General features: G+C 46.0%; 1 protein-coding gene across 1 annotated transcript; it reads left to right on the forward strand.

The window, feature by feature from the left end:
- Nucleotides 1-225: 225 nt before the first annotated feature.
- car15 (carbonic anhydrase 15) lies at nucleotides 226-15667 on the forward strand (the record flags this gene model as incomplete). Its single annotated transcript, XM_084324933.1, has 8 exons — nucleotides 226-280; nucleotides 1722-1751; nucleotides 2143-2319; nucleotides 2670-2815; nucleotides 3297-3389; nucleotides 3692-3758; nucleotides 3917-4077; nucleotides 15440-15667. The coding sequence occupies 8 exons, from the start codon at nucleotides 226-228 to the stop codon at nucleotides 15665-15667; spliced, it is 957 nt and encodes a 318-aa protein (XP_084181059.1).
- Between the last annotated feature and the right edge of the window lie 211 nt (nucleotides 15668-15878).

Below are 15878 nucleotides of genomic sequence, written 5' to 3' on the forward strand. Positions count from 1 at the left end.
TCTAGTCTCTATCTACATCGGTCCCTAGTCTCTCTCCACGCTAGTCTCTATCTACACCGGTCCCTAGTCTCTATCTACATCGGTCCCTAGTCTCTCTCCACGCTAGTCTCTAGTCTCTCCGCACCGGTCTCTAGTCTCTATCTACATCGGTCTCTAGTCCATCTCCGCTGGCTGGTCAGGTTCACTTGAACGTGTGGCGCCGTGGAATTCTGTGTCCATATAATGATGCTCACAGTTGCTTTGATGATGATGCTGATTGGCAGAGGCTTCTCTGACTCCGGTAAGGATCTTAACACTATAGAAGACTTCAGCTGAAAACCACATAGGACTATGTTGTTTACCGCTTATCAAGCGGGCAGAAAAGTGGCAATTTTTTAACTAGAACTTGAGGACTGCATACTTTTTTTGCAAACCAAAACAACATACTTTATACTTATAGCACATGCATCAGCCTGGTCTCTTTTGAAAGATGACATTCTGAAGTTTCTGATTATTTTAGTGCTAACGTAATAGAGTAACATAGGTCTGAACTTGAGTTGTAGAAAAACTTGTTACTCAAGTTTTTCTGTAGTTAGTAGTCCAGAGGTAGTATTTCCCCAGAAGGTGGTATGGCTTACAAATCCAGACGGAGCCATAGCCTTATGTAGTACATATCCAAATTTCATAAAGATCCATTCAGAAATGAGTGATTAGGAGTGATTTTGGTCAACTGTGTACAAAGAAAAACTCAGTTTTCTCATAGACTTCAATTAATTTGGCTTCCTGTTAAAGAATTTAGTTGTTCACCTAGATCCCTGATTCACACATCCCCACATGGGGTATCATTGGAAGCCACACTCATTGGCTACAAGGATCCACAATAATTTTTGAGATCGGATCTAGATTGACGGAACTACTGCAGCCTGAGTCGGGAGTGGTATTTTGTGCAATACCGTGTACTTTGCACAAGCCTCAAATACCGGCATGTAACTCGAGAACCGCTAAACGGATTTTGTCGGATTTTGTCGCTATCGACAGGCAACAAATAAGCCTTCAATTCGATATATATATAATTATTGTATTACAAAATATGCACACCCGAGCCACTAGGGGTCGCCAAAGTGCCGGTTGCAAAAAGTTCGAAAACGGGCGGGCTGTCGCAGGCTAAGAGGTTGAGACAATATATTTGGAGATTCTAACCTGGTCTGGGCGATATGGCCAGAATATATTTTTTTAGTCTTGAAAAATATACTGTATATATTGTATTTGACAGTATTTTGTTTTACAATACATATTACAACGGGATATTGTCCTATCTATAAAATTGTCATGGTGCTATTTCCTTCAAAAGAGGATTTGTTTAATACTGCTGTTAGGAACTATTTTTATTTCATTAACTATAAATATAAAGTATACATGTATTTTATTTTAGAACCGTATAAAACAGTATACCAGTACTATTTGGTATACCTTCCAGACCTACAATTTCTATAATGTCTAATTATGAATGTAAACCCCCTCTACTGTCTTTAACTATGAATTTATGTACAATACATAACATCTACTGACTTTAATTATCAATATGCACCAGCTGTCATTTCTAACTATGAATATACATAACCACTGTCTTATCTATAGAAAATACACAACTTCTTTACTGTCTGGTCATTTATGGCTTATCACCTGTGGATTCAAGATAGCCATGACTAAATTATATTTTTATCTTTCTAATGTTGTTTCAGAGGACTTCTGTTACGATGAGAGTCATTGTGGTAAGTCACTCGCTGACAACTTCTCCATCTCTAAATGACACTTGAGACTTTGACACTTACTTCACATGAGCAGTTGTAAGAGAAGTAATTACTCCCCTAACACTATAGTACGGACGGTGCACATAGTGTGATCACTCATGGAGTTTATTAGACAACTCTGAGAGATATTCTACATTTTAACAAGCCACGCTCCTACCCACTCATTTGGGTAACAAGCTGAAAAGTTTAAGAGTCTATGGTCTGTCCACAATGGTTAATGGGTTCAGAATTTCACCATCTAGTTTAATTTGTTAGTTATAGTTATATTAGTTATAGTTTTCACAGTGGAAAAGCCTGATGAAACACAGGTTGGTGTGTGGTGTTTAGTCTGAAGCCATGTTGCCCCCTACAGACCCCTACGCCTGGGGAGAAACCTTCCCTTCCTGTCACCCCCTGCTGGAGGAACACCACTCTCCAATCAACTTGGACTACGATATGACCAGGAATGCCTCATTGGACGCTTTACATCTGGAGGGCTTCAGTACTGTCCAATCAGGTCACTGGAAACTGACCAACGACGGGCACTCAGGTGTATAGAGAATCCCATTGCATAGAAAATGTCTATGATGCTCTGATTGTAATCATTAAACTCCAGTCACAATGTACCTGTACTGTACTGTAATGTGCTGCTTATGACACATTTTAATATGTTATGACCAAAAGTGCAAATGTTACCTTCTACTGTCTCATAACATATGGTGGCCTGTGTGTGTGTGTGTGTGTGTGTGTGTGTGTGTGTGTGTGTGTGTGTGTGTGTGTGTGTGTGTGTGTGTGTGTGTGTGTGTGTGTGTGTGTGTGTGTGTGTGTGTGTGTGTGTGTGTGTGTGTGTGTGTGTGTGTGTGTGTGTGTGTGTGTGTGTGTGTGTGCGTGCGTGTGTAGTGATTCTGGAGGTGGGCAGTGGCATGTCAGTGAGTGGCGGGGGTCTGCCGGGCCTCTACCATACCACACAGCTTCACTTTCACTGGGGAAGCCCCGCCTCCAACGGCTCAGAGCACACCGTGGAGCGACACCGATACCCTATGGAGGTATGACCTGGGGACACCTATACCGCAAGGTGCTTACTGCTGAGAGACAGTCATGTTGATTGATTGATTGATTGATTCATTCATTCATTCATTTGTCATTGATGTGCTTATAGTTGACGTTTGTCATGTGGGATATTTGTCTCAAGACCTGTTGACCTGATGGTCTTACAGGCAGAAAAGAGAGATTAGGGATGTACTGATACCGATACCGGTATGGGACGTCTGTCTGATGATACCAGGCTAAAACAGGGTATCAGTATGTGTCTGATACCAGGCTAAAACAGGGTATCAGTATGGGTCTGATACCAGGCTAAAACAGGGTATCAGTATGTGTCTGATACCAGGCTAAAACAAGGGCAAGAAAGTTGGATTTAAGATGTATATACCAAACAGCAGTGCTGGACTGATATCATATAAACTGTATTTACCTGTGACCTGTCACTACATCATCAATACCTCATCCTTACCTCATCTCTTCCAGATGCACATCGTCAACATGAAGTCAATCCATCCCAACCTCTCTGTTGCCCTAGAGGACCCTACTGGTCTCGCTGTCCTCGCAGTCTTCATGGATGTAAGTTGAGATGTCATTGTGTGTGCCACCTGGAGTTCAACCAAGGCACGGAGAACCAAACATCTACCACTCAGCCAATGGTGAACCCCCCCCTGGCCAAGGGAGATATTAGGCTTACTAGTCTTCAGACCAAGAGAGATATTATTAGGCTTACTAGTTTTCAGACCAAGGGATATATTAGTCTTCAGGCAAGGCCATTCAGCTACAATTGCACAGGTAAAATGTATTAGTTTGATTGATTTCAGGTATTGATTTCAGGTATTCAGAGCATATTCATATAAATCTCCTCTGGTGTCTTGTAGGTCAATTATGCGGAAAATGTTCACTTTGGACACATCGCCCATCGACTTCCTTCTGTGGCATACAAAGGTTGGCATAAATAATCACACGTGATTTCTACTTGATGTTGATTTCTATTTGATGTTGATTTCTACTTGATGTTGATTTCTACTTGATGCTTTAACACACAGAGTTCAAAACTTTATTCATCATCAGTATATTACTCATCTATAATGATGTCCCTCAAGGTCAAGCGACTACAGTGAAACCGTTTCCTCTGATTGGTCTGCTGCCTCAACACAACCTGAGTCAGTACTACCGCTACCATGGCAGCCTGACCACGCCCCCCTGCTCCCAAGCAGTGCTGTGGACAGTGTATGAAGTTCCCATCTACGTCTCCTGGTCTCAGGTAGCAGCAGTACAGTGGTGTTGACATCTTACCAGAAGAAAACGTTTGTAGATAAACTAATTTGGCAGCTAATTTCTGGCGCATTTGCAACACACTACTCTTAGAAAAGAGTATCATGTTATTTTCACCATTGGTATCATGTTTTAAAGTGGAATATACCATATTATTTAAGTACAAAAGTGGCAGATTATCAATCCATGACTTAAATCCATGGCTGTACAATGGTAAATTATTTATACAATGGCTGATACCATTGTATAAATAATTGACTGAAAATACCATCAAACTACCATGATACCTTTTTGTAAAGTTTACCACGAAAGGGGACAAATATTTAGGTCTACCAATAGTGTTAAACATACAGTAGATAAAACAAGTTAACCACACACACAACTAATTTCAATACATTTATGTGTGAAAATGTGTTAACACAGTTTCTGACAGAAGCAGTATTTTCATTTTGTATCTATTTATTAGGGCTGTCAGTTTATCGCGTTAATTAGATTAATTAATTACACAGCAAATTATCACGTTATGAAAATTAACTCAAAATGAATTACAATTTTTTTTTTTTTTTTTTATATCATTTTTTTTTATCATTTTTTTGTATAAATGAATGAATGAATGAAAACTTTATTTAACAGATTGCAGAATGGGTACAATACAGTACGGCTCAATACATACAATTGTTAAGGGGATGCAGACCTGAGAAAGACGTTTGTCTTGTTTCCATCAGGGTCCCCCATTTTCAATTCATATAGACATTTATGACATACACAACATACATGACATTTATGGCATATGGACATATAGGTATTTAGTACTGATACATTTGTGACATAACGGTATTCAAATATACAGTACTGTTACCCCTAGATCCTGACAGAGTATATACATATGATGGGGAGGGGACTGTACATTAGGAGGGGGTGGGTGGGTGGGAGGGAAATATACATACGGCGGGGAGGGAATATATACATGCGGTGGTGAGGAGACTGTCTATTAGGAGGTGGTGGGGGTTTTGGGCATTTACGGTGGCCAGTTTCGAATTGCAGCCTCCCGTAGGTGCTCTTTAAGAGCGGTTTTGAATGTGGGCAGGGATTCACATTCCTTTACAGCTTTGGGTAGGGCGTTCCACATTGTTGTGGCATAATTGCGAAACGTGTTTAGTCCCTTGTTTGAGCCGAATCTGGGTTTAACATGATTTGTTGAGCTTCCTCTGGTGTAGTGGTTGTGGTATTCACTGACCTTTGGGAAGTATTTTGACATGTACATGGGCACCCCGGTCGTATAGTGTATCTTGTAGACCAGGCCCATTGCAAGTTGCTGTACTCTGTCGTCTACTCTAAGCCATCCTAGGTTGGCAAAGTGGGCAGGGGTGAGGTGGGTTCTGGGGTTCAGGTCAAGTAGTAGTCTGACCAGTTTGTTTTGTGATGTTTGTAATTTTGTTTTAAGCGCCTTTGAGGTGCTTTGGTACCATGAGGTGCACGCATAGTCATAGTACCCTTGAATGAGTGCTCCTGCCAGAGTCTTCAGGGTATTCTTGTTTACCAGAGAGGAGATCCGGTACAAGAATCTAGTTCGTTGGTTGACTTTTTTTATTACATTGGATGCCATTTTGTCACAGGAAAGATTTGCCTCTAGGATGGAACCCAGGTAGGTAATTTCGTCTTTCCTTGTGACAATATTGTCACCCACTGTAACTGAGAATCCGTCGGTCTTGCTGAGTTTGTTATTTGAACCGAAGAGAATGGACTCTGTTTTGCTCATGTGTAATGATAGTTTGTTATCAGCGAGCCATATGCAGATTTTGCCTAGTTCCGTGCTGAGGGTTTTTTCAACCTGCAATTTGTTCTTGTCAGAGACCAGCAGGGCTGAGTCGTCCGCAAACAGGAACAAGTTGCAGTCACAGGCTGACGACATGTCATTTGCATAAATTAGGAAGAGTAGCGGTCCTAGTATGCTTCCTTGTGGAACACCACAGCTCACTGTGAGGGGGGGGGGATAGAGTACCGTTTACCTCTACCATCTGTTCTCTCCCCTCCAGGTAGGATTGCATCCAGCTCACTGATAAGCTATCAAAACCAATTGCTTTTAGCTTGTCCATTAGAATGGAGTGATTGACAGTGTCGAAGGCCTTTTGTAGGTCCAGCATGACCATGCCGCAGTATTTGCCCGCGTCCACCTCTTGTTTGATGTGGTCGTTCAAATAGAGGAGGCATGTGTCAGTGGAGTGGGACGTTCTGAAGCCAGATTGGAATTCGTAGATTAGATTTTTTTCCGCCAAGTACTTTTCGACCTGTTCATAGACTATTTTCTCCATGACTTTCGAGATGGAGGTAAGAATAGAAACAGGGCGGTAGTTGCCTGGGTCTAATTTGCTGCCCTTTTTGTGTAGAGGGGTCACTCTCGCAATTTTGAAGTCCTTGGGGACGTGCCCCTGTTTTATAGAGAGGTTTATTATGTGTGTGATGACTGGGGTGATGGCGGCTGCTGCGTCTCTGAGGAATTTGGAGGGGATGTTGTCATGGCCAGTGGCCTTGTTAGGTTGGAGGGCGCTCAATTTTTTGAGTACCTCATCGGTTGTTACCATTTCAAGTTTGAAGTCGTCTTTGTGGACCCCTAGGTTTTTGTAGTATGCTACTATGTGTTCTACCCCATAATGCCCTGAGTGGGAGGGTAGTTTGTTTACCAGTGTTGTGGCTATGTTTGTGAAGAAGATGTTTAAGTAATTGGCTACATCCAGCTTGTCTGTGATGAGCGTGTTGTCCGTTTTTATGTTTATGTTTGAGAATCTGGTTTTAAGTTTTTTACTGCAGCCTAGTTGATTATTGAGTAATTTCCAAAGTTCGCGGGGTTTGTTTTTGTTTTCCTCAGTTTTGTCGTTGATGAAATTTCTTTTTGCGGTTCTGATCATGGTGTTTACGTCATTTCTTAGTCTGTTTCTTTGGATTTTTAGTTCAACCACGTGGGCTTGGAGTTCACTGTTTGAGCTTTTGGAAAGCTTTGTCTGACTTTTATGAAGTTCAGAGCATTTTTTGTCTCTGGTTTTCATAGCGGCCAGTATTTCAGTGTGCATCCATGCCTCAGCGCGATTTTTAACCCTGGTGGTTCTTATCGGTGCCATGTTGTTGAGTATTGCTGTGAATTTGGTTTTGAATCCAAGCCATGTTTCTTCAACCTGTGTACCACTGAGTTCATCTGACCAGTCCAAGCTCCCCAGTTCTAGGTTAAAGGCCTCTCTAGAGTAAGTTTTGAGGTCTCTAGATGTGACTGTTTTGTGACAGCCGGCCTTCTGTTTTAGCTTTTTGCGGGTACAGAAAATCATATAATGATCACTTAACCCGCATGCTATCACCCCTTTATTGGAGATCATTGACTTGTCAGTGGTCAAAATGAGGTCAATGGTGGTTTGTGTCGAATCGCATACCCTTGTGGGTTGGGTGATTAGCTGGCTGAAACCGTGCAGATCAGAAAACCTACTGAAGGCCTTGAAGACGGGTGCTGATTTACGCAGCATATCCGTGTTCCAGTCCCCCCAGTATCTCATTCATTCCATGAGAATGTAGAATACACATTTACAGACTTTTTTTTTTAATATGGTCCATTTGCATGTTCTTGGTATCTGATTCTAGGGACATCTATGAATCTCAGGGAATGTATTCCCAGTGTCAGAAATACGGTGCAAGTTGCACCCTTACTTACAATTCATTTCACTATGTAAACAAGACGAAAGTCTTTCTCTGGTCTGCATGCCCTTAACAATTGTGTGTATTGAGCCGTACTGTATTGTACCCATTCTGCAATCTGTTAATAACATTTTCATTCAATCAATCAATCTGCGCTGTGATTGATTGAATGAAAATCTTATTTTGAGTCAATTGTAATGAACCAAATGAGAATATCAATACATTTTTTTTTTATCTTTGACTGTGAATAACACCATGCTCAAATTGACCAGACCTGAAAAATCTAAGCAAATTAATAGATGGAAGATGATTAAACAGAAGGTTATGTAGATACAGTACTGAATTCTGCCATCTGGACACATGCAATTTGAAATATGATTATAGAATATAGAATATCAGGCATAAAATGGTTATGCGATTAAAATGCGATTAATTAGATTAATTAATTACAAATCCTGTAATTAATTAGATTAATTTTTTTAATCGCCTGACAGCACTACTATTTATACATTTATGCAAGGAACCTCTTCATAAATAGATAGATAGGACTCCTCCCAGTGACAGCTGTTCTACCACCCTATTCATCAACATGAATGGCCCTACAGACAGAGTCACCAGGCCCTGGTTTTTTACATAAAGCAGACAGACAGGCATGGAAGGATTTGATTAATGTTCAAGTGAACATTAGAATGGACAAAACAAGGGACTGTCAGTGTGGCGTCACATCAGTGCCGGGCAGATACACAGGCTCTAGTAGGCTGCCTGCAGACATGGCTACCGTCCTGGGCTTTTACATTTACATTTAGTCATTTAGCTGACGCTTTTATCCAACGCGACTTACAAGTTCTGTATGACAAGTCATCAGGAAGGGCACAAATCTATCAGCTAAGTAACAATGTTCATCAAAGTGTTGAGTGCTACAGTGTAGGTTAGTATATAGGGAGGTGTAGTGGTTACGTCATTGCTGTTTTTCGTGTTCCACCCTCTGTCCAACGCAATGTATTTCCCCATTTCCCATTTCTAAATCGTCTCGTTTAAAACAAATAAAGCATTTAACATTTGCATGGTGTACCTTTTGAAAGTATTAAAAAAGCTGAGTTATTTTGATTGATATGTATGAGCCGGCTGAACAGAGATTCAGGAGACAAAGGTGAGTCCAATCTGGCTTTATATACTCTTGCGAGTTCCAAATTTAGGGAGGTTGATGACTGGTTAATAATTGATGATACGACAGGCTTGGCATATAAGGTAGTCTAAGGATGAATATGATATTATGTTCAGGTTTTGTGAGGTTTCTGTCCATGCTCACTTACTCGCTCTGTTCCTTTAAACCACCTCGCTCTGTTTTCCATTTGTTTTCTGTTAATCATTTCATTCCCCCATTCACACGCTTCTTCCCAGAGACGTCGTTGATTGGTTCTCTCCCGTCCACACGCTTTTCAATCACATTCCCCAGCTGTCACTGCTTGTCAATCAAGCATCCCCGTATTATTTATACCCCGTTTCCCCACTCAAGTTTTGTTGGATCGTTTTGATATTTTCTGTTTGCATTCGCCGTTCCTGCTGCTGCTGTTGTTCCCTGTGCTTTACCTCCAGGATATCCAAGAAGCCTTCCTCTTGGACACCTTTTTCCCGTGGCGACGCGCTCGCTCCGCTGCTGTTCCAGCGCTCTTTACGCACAACGCCTGGGTGAGTTTTTAATGACTGTCTTTGATCAAATTCCGTTTTCGTGTGTTTTTATAACACTGAAGATTACCACCTTTTTATCAGACAGTCACTCACCCAGCGGTTGCCTTCTTGATTGTTTCACTGGGATAATATTTTGACCTAACATCTCCCACTGTGTGTTTATCACACCGAAGATATTATCACATTGGATTGTATTTTGGACTTCGCTCTCAGTGTCTATTTTTGCACCGAAGATATTTTTCACTTGGGATTGTGTTTTGGAACATTGCTCACTGTGTGTGTTTACACGAAGATTAGTTCACTTGGATAACTTTTGTTTTTGGGTACAAGTCACCTCTCCTGTTCTCCTGCTCGTTCTACCTGCACCCTGTGTTGACTCGCTCCCTCTCTCTCTCTCTCGGTCCCGCATCACCTCGGAGATTCTGCCGAGAGAAGTCTGCAGAGCGGCTCTGACGTCAGCATCTGCTACCCCCTACTACCACCTCGGGAGAAGCTGCAGAGCAGCAGAAAATGTTCATCCTTGCTTGAATTCCTGTCTTGTTTAGACTCTTCCTATTCTATGCTGTTTAATTAGTCTCAATAAACAAGCCCCTGTTTTGGCAACTCTGAATCCTACTCTCTTGTGTCGTTGCGTTTGGGGTCGGTGTCAAACCATAACATTACGATCCAACCAATGACGACCCCAGCCGACACAGAGAGACTAGTCACCTTGGGCATCGAGGGGGTGGTAAGGCGTGCCCTACGCTTCCATCGCGCTCCAGGCAATGTACCGGTTAATCGTCTCTTTGTCCCCAACTCAGTCCGGTCCCGGGTCCTCCAGTGGGGCCATACCAGCCGGTTCGCCTGCCACCCGGGCGTTCATCGCACGTTCTCCTTCCTGGCTCGTCGATTCTGGTGGCCCACCATGAGGAACGACGTCAAGGGGTTCGTACTGGCCTGCGCGGTCTGCGCCCGCAAGAGAGTCAGCACAGCAGCGGCAGTCCAGTTAGAGTCAGCCAAGGAACACAGCCTACAGCTGGATGCGGCTGCAGCTGCTGTACAGGGACTCCGAGAGCAGGTCCTGCTTATTCAAGGGTCCCTGGCCACTCTGGCAGGACAACAGTCAGGTATTCTCGTTCAGCTTCACACGCTGAGCGACACCGTTAACGCTTTAATTCCCTCACTTCCTTCAGGAGCATTCCCCGCAGTCCCAGCAGTTCCCACGCTTCCCGATCCCGCACCTCGGGAACCCCGTCTCTCCGTCCCACGGCTGTTCGACGGCAATCCCGAGGATTGTGCCACATTCATCATGCAATGTGAGTTGGTTTTCCGTCATCAACCAAGCCGTTTTACTGCTAGAGGGTCCCAAGTGGCCTATATGACGAACTTGCTCTCAGGCCGGGCAGCCCAGTGGGTCACTTCCTCCTGGGCAATGGATGCAGATTTTTGTTTCTCCTATCCAGACTTCGTGGCTGAGCTCCGCAGGGTGTTCCACCATCCAGCCCGTGGTCTGGACCCTGGAGCCCGGTTGGGTACCTTCCGACAGGGGAGCGGCGGGGTAACAGACTACGTCCTGGAGTTTCGACTGGCGGCGGTGGAGAGTGGTTGGAACGACTCAGCACTTCGCCTAACCTTCATGAGTGGGCTCAGTGACGCAGTCAGGGACCAGCTCGCGACCCGGGAGGAACCTGATTCCCTCGAGGACCTGTTCAGCCTCGCCATCCGCATCGACGGACGCCTCCAGGAGAGAAGACGTGAGGGAACCCGACGGGGACCCCCAGACGCACCCCCCGAGGTCCACGACCTCGAGGAGGATTTCAGTACCCCAGACGTACCCCCCGAGGACCACGACCTCGAGGAGGTTTTCTGTACCCCAGACGTACCCCCCGAGTACCACAACCCCGAGGGGGTTTTCAGGGAGTCCAGGGCTCAGGTTTTTCCGCCTCGCCGGCCTTATGACTGTGCCATCGACCTCCGCTCAGGGGCCCCCTTTCCCGGCGGCCGCCTCTACAGTGCTGACCGCCCTGCCCCCTCCGTGACTGGTGGGTTTGTTCCCTCCCGAGCCGTGACCGAGGGGGAACCCATGCAGCTGGGACGCAACCGCCTTAGCCCGGCCGAACGGGAGTCCAGGCTCTTCTCCGGCCGTTGCCTCTACTGTGGCCGGGGTGGACACCGTGTCTCCAATTGCCATGCCCGGCCAAGAGGACCAGGCTCGCCGAGACCCCGGGAGATCCTGGTGAGCTGTCTTTCCTGTTCCCCCACCCGTGCACCACCCAACCGTCTGGCGGACGTCACCCTAGCCTGGGCGGACCAGCGGGCGACGGTGGGTGCACTCATGGACTCTGGTGCTGATGGGAGTTTCATGGACGTTGGGTTTGCCACCCGGGCCAACATTCCACTTGAGGACCTCGAGAGGCCCTTGGAGGTCTTCGCAATGGATCATCGCCGCCTGGCTGACGTCACTCAACGCACCTGTCCAGTCCTTCTCACCGTTGCTGGTGACCACGTTGAGAGGCTCCAGTTTTTCGTCACCAGCTCTCCTCTTGTCCCTGTGGTCCTGGGCAGGCCCTGGCTCGCGCTGCACGAGCCCCACATCGCCTGGTCCTCCGGTACCATCAAGGGGTGGAGCTCCTCCTGTCGTGCCCGGTGTCTTCAGGTGCCGTCCAGCCCTCTCACCGGGTCCCAGTCCCCGTCTCCGGCCTCCCTCGCCGGTCCTCTGTCCACGTCTCCGGTCCCCCTCTCCGGGCCTCTGTCTTTGTCCCCCTCTCCAGTGCCCCTGATCGCCGGCTTCCTTGGGTCCCGCACAGGAGGCGGAAGTGGCAGTTCCCTCCGTGCAGGACCACCTCGACCGCTGCCGACGAGTTTGGGAGATCACCAGGACCGCGCTGCTCCGGACATCTGAGCGCGCCTGTCGTGGTGCCGACCGGCGCCGGGTTCCCGCGCCGACTTACCGCCCTGGGCAGAGGGTGTGGCTCTCCGCAAGGGACCTCCCGCTACGGTCCTCGGCCAAGAAGCTCAACTCCCGTTTCGTCGGACCTTTCGAGGTCCTGAAGGTACTCAGTCCGGCGGCCCTGCGCCTGAAGCTTCCTGCGTCCATGCACATCCACCCCGTGTTCCATGTCTCCCGGGTTAAGCCCGTCTCCCTCAGTCCCCTTATGCCTCCAGCTCCTGATCCTCCGCCTCCCGTGTTGGTGGATGGTCACCCCCAGTGGCAGGTCCGCCGGTTGATGGGCGTTCGTCGGCGGGGCCGGGGGTTCCAATACCTGGTGGACTGGGAGGGTTACGGCCCTGAGGAGCGTAGCTGGGTCTCCCGGCAGCTCATCGTGGGACCCGGCTTGATCACTGACTTCCATCGTGCCCATCCTGACGAGCCGGGTCGGCCTGGTCGCCGGGTGGCTCCCGTGGAGGAGGGGGTACTGTGAGGTTTCTGTCCATGCTCACTTACTCGCTCTGTTCCTTTAAACCACCTCGCTCTGTTTTCCATTTGTTTTCTGTTAATCATTTCATTCCCCCATTCACACGCTTCTTCCCAGAGACGTCGTTGATTGGTTCTCTCCCGTCCACACGCTTTTCAATCACATTCCCCAGCTGTCACTGCTTGTCAATCAAGCATCCCCGTATTATTTATACCCCGTTTCCCCACTCAAGTTTTGTTGGATCGTTTTGATATTTTCTGTTTGCATTCGCCGTTCCTGCTGCTGCTGTTGTTCCCTGTGCTTTACCTCCAGGATATCCAAGAAGCCTTCCTCTTGGACACCTTTTTCCCGTGGCGACGCGCTCGCTCCGCTGCTGTTCCAGCGCTCTTTACGCACAACGCCTGGGTGAGTTTTTAATGACTGTCTTTGATCAAATTCCGTTTTCGTGTGTTTTTATAACACTGAAGATTACCACCTTTTTATCAGACAGTCACTCACCCAGCGGTTGCCTTCTTGATTGTTTCACTGGGATAATATTTTGACCTAACATCTCCCACTGTGTGTTTATCACACCGAAGATATTATCACATTGGATTGTATTTTGGACTTCGCTCTCAGTGTCTATTTTTGCACCGAAGATATTTTTCACTTGGGATTGTGTTTTGGAACATTGCTCACTGTGTGTGTTTACACGAAGATTAGTTCACTTGGATAACTTTTGTTTTTGGGTACAAGTCACCTCTCCTGTTCTCCTGCTCGTTCTACCTGCACCCTGTGTTGACTCGCTCCCTCTCTCTCTCTCTCGGTCCCGCATCACCTCGGAGATTCTGCCGAGAGAAGTCTGCAGAGCGGCTCTGACGTCAGCATCTGCTACCCCCTACTACCACCTCGGGAGAAGCTGCAGAGCAGCAGAACATTTTCATCCTTGCTTGAATTCCTGTCTTGTTTAGACTCTTCCTATTCTATGCTGTTTAATTAGTCTCAATAAACAAGCCCCTGTTTTGGCAACTCTGAATCCTACTCTCTTGTGTCGTTGCGTTTGGGGTCGGTGTCAAACCATAACAGGTTTGCTCCTGCTCACGGCCGGTGGCCAGAGGCCCGATGCAGCCATGCATGCACCGGTCATTAGGTCACACAGGTCATCAGGTCAAAGTATTTCTGGGTGCATGGTCTGGCTTGGTCACTGGACCCTACAGCCACATTCCAGAGTGGGGGAGACGATGATCATGATTTGACCAGAGGAGCTTAGATGTAAGAATCTGTAATCCTTCAGTGGAATATGAATGAAATATTTACACTTTCTGTGCTTATTCATCCACAATCTATAGCTCAACATGAAAATATTCGCAATTAATCATAAAAAAAAATCACAAAATTGTATTTCAACCAAAAATGCTTAAACAATAATGTTAGTGATAGAAGGGAACTCATTTTGTGCAAAAATGGAAAGCTTTTCAATTTCCATGCGGTAGAATAGTTACAATAGCCGATAATCCATTTCCCCAATGATAAATCCCTATACGGATGGAACAACCAGTGACGTCGGACTACACCTCCCTATTAGGACATAAGTGCATGACAATAGGGTTAGTTAGGGTTAGATTTTATTTATTTATTATTTTTATTTTTTTCATTTCAGATAATGGTTGAAGAAGTGCGTTTTTAGTCGACGGCGAAAGATTGGACGGGTTTCGGCTGTCCTAACTGTGGTGGGCAGTTCGTTCCACCATTGTGGGGCAAGGACTGAGAATAGGCGGCTTTTCCTTGATGACCGTCCTGGAGATCGGACATTTACATTACATTTACATTTACATTTAGTCATTTAGCTGGCACTTTTATCTAAAGTGACTTACAAATTGTGAACAACAAGTCAGCAGGAGGGGTACATGTCTGGCAGCAAAGAGTAAATGGGATTGTTCGTCTAGCAGTGCCGAACTTGAGTGTATAGTAGTCTAGACATAATTTGCATAGCAGGTAGTAGTATAGTAACATAGTAGATAGTAGTATAGACATAGTAGCATAGTAAATAATAGTAAAAGACAGTAAGAAGGTTTGTTTAAAAAAAAGATTATTCATATAATGATTGAGGAAGTGTGTTTTTAGTCGACAGTGAAAAATTGGGTGGGTTTCAGATTTCCTGACTGTGGTGGAAAGTTTGTTCCCCGACTGTGGAGCTAGGACAGAGAATAGCTTGCTTCTTTTCAACGACCCCCCAGGAGCCAGAATAGGAGTGGGTCTCAGGCGGCCAGAAGATGCAGAGTGAAGGGATCTTCATGGGATCATAGTAGTTTACTGAGAATGTCACAACAACCATAGAACCTCCAGTCAACAGCCGCCCTGTGGGTCAAAGCAGTCGGTTGAGAAGGAGGAGAGTAGATAGACCAGCCTGATGACAACACAGTCCATCTCACCAACACTAAACTTCTCACAGATGAACCAACACCAGCCCACTCTAGGCACCACTAGGACACTGGGTGTAAAGTCCTGACTGTTTGAAAGTCATTCTGTGCATCATTATGATTGAAAAAGGCGGTGGTTCTATGTGTTATTATTGATCTTTAAAAACATCTCTTTTCTTCACCTCCCCAGCTGGAGCAGTTTTCTTCAGGAATCTTCTCCACAGAGGAGGATGTGGATCATGTGACTCGTCTCCACAACAACTACCGTCACGTACACCCTGCGTTCAGCCGCAGCGTCTGCGCCTCCAGAGACGCCAGGCTCCTCACGGCGGCGGCCGGTCGGCTCTTCGGCTCGGCGCTGTGCGTTCTGCTGCTTCAGATAGCTTTGTTGTCGACGGCCTGCTTCTATGGGCTCTAGCTCTACGTTCTGACCTAACTGCAGTATGAGGAGCCCAACGGCGCCAGGCTTTGCCTGCTGTAGCCGACATGCCACTACGTTTCAGAACACCTGTCAAACTGCCGGTTCTCATCTCTGTTGGTTCTCATCTCTGCCAGTTGGGATCATTTCAGATAAACGGAATATTGTTGATTGTTGATCCCAGGTTTGTGCTGGCTTTGTCAAGTTCCAC

Source organism: Notolepis coatsorum (genome assembly GCF_963971535.1).
Source record: "Notolepis coatsorum genome assembly, chromosome: 11".
NCBI classification, from domain to species: Eukaryota; Metazoa; Chordata; class Actinopteri; order Aulopiformes; family Paralepididae; genus Notolepis; species Notolepis coatsorum.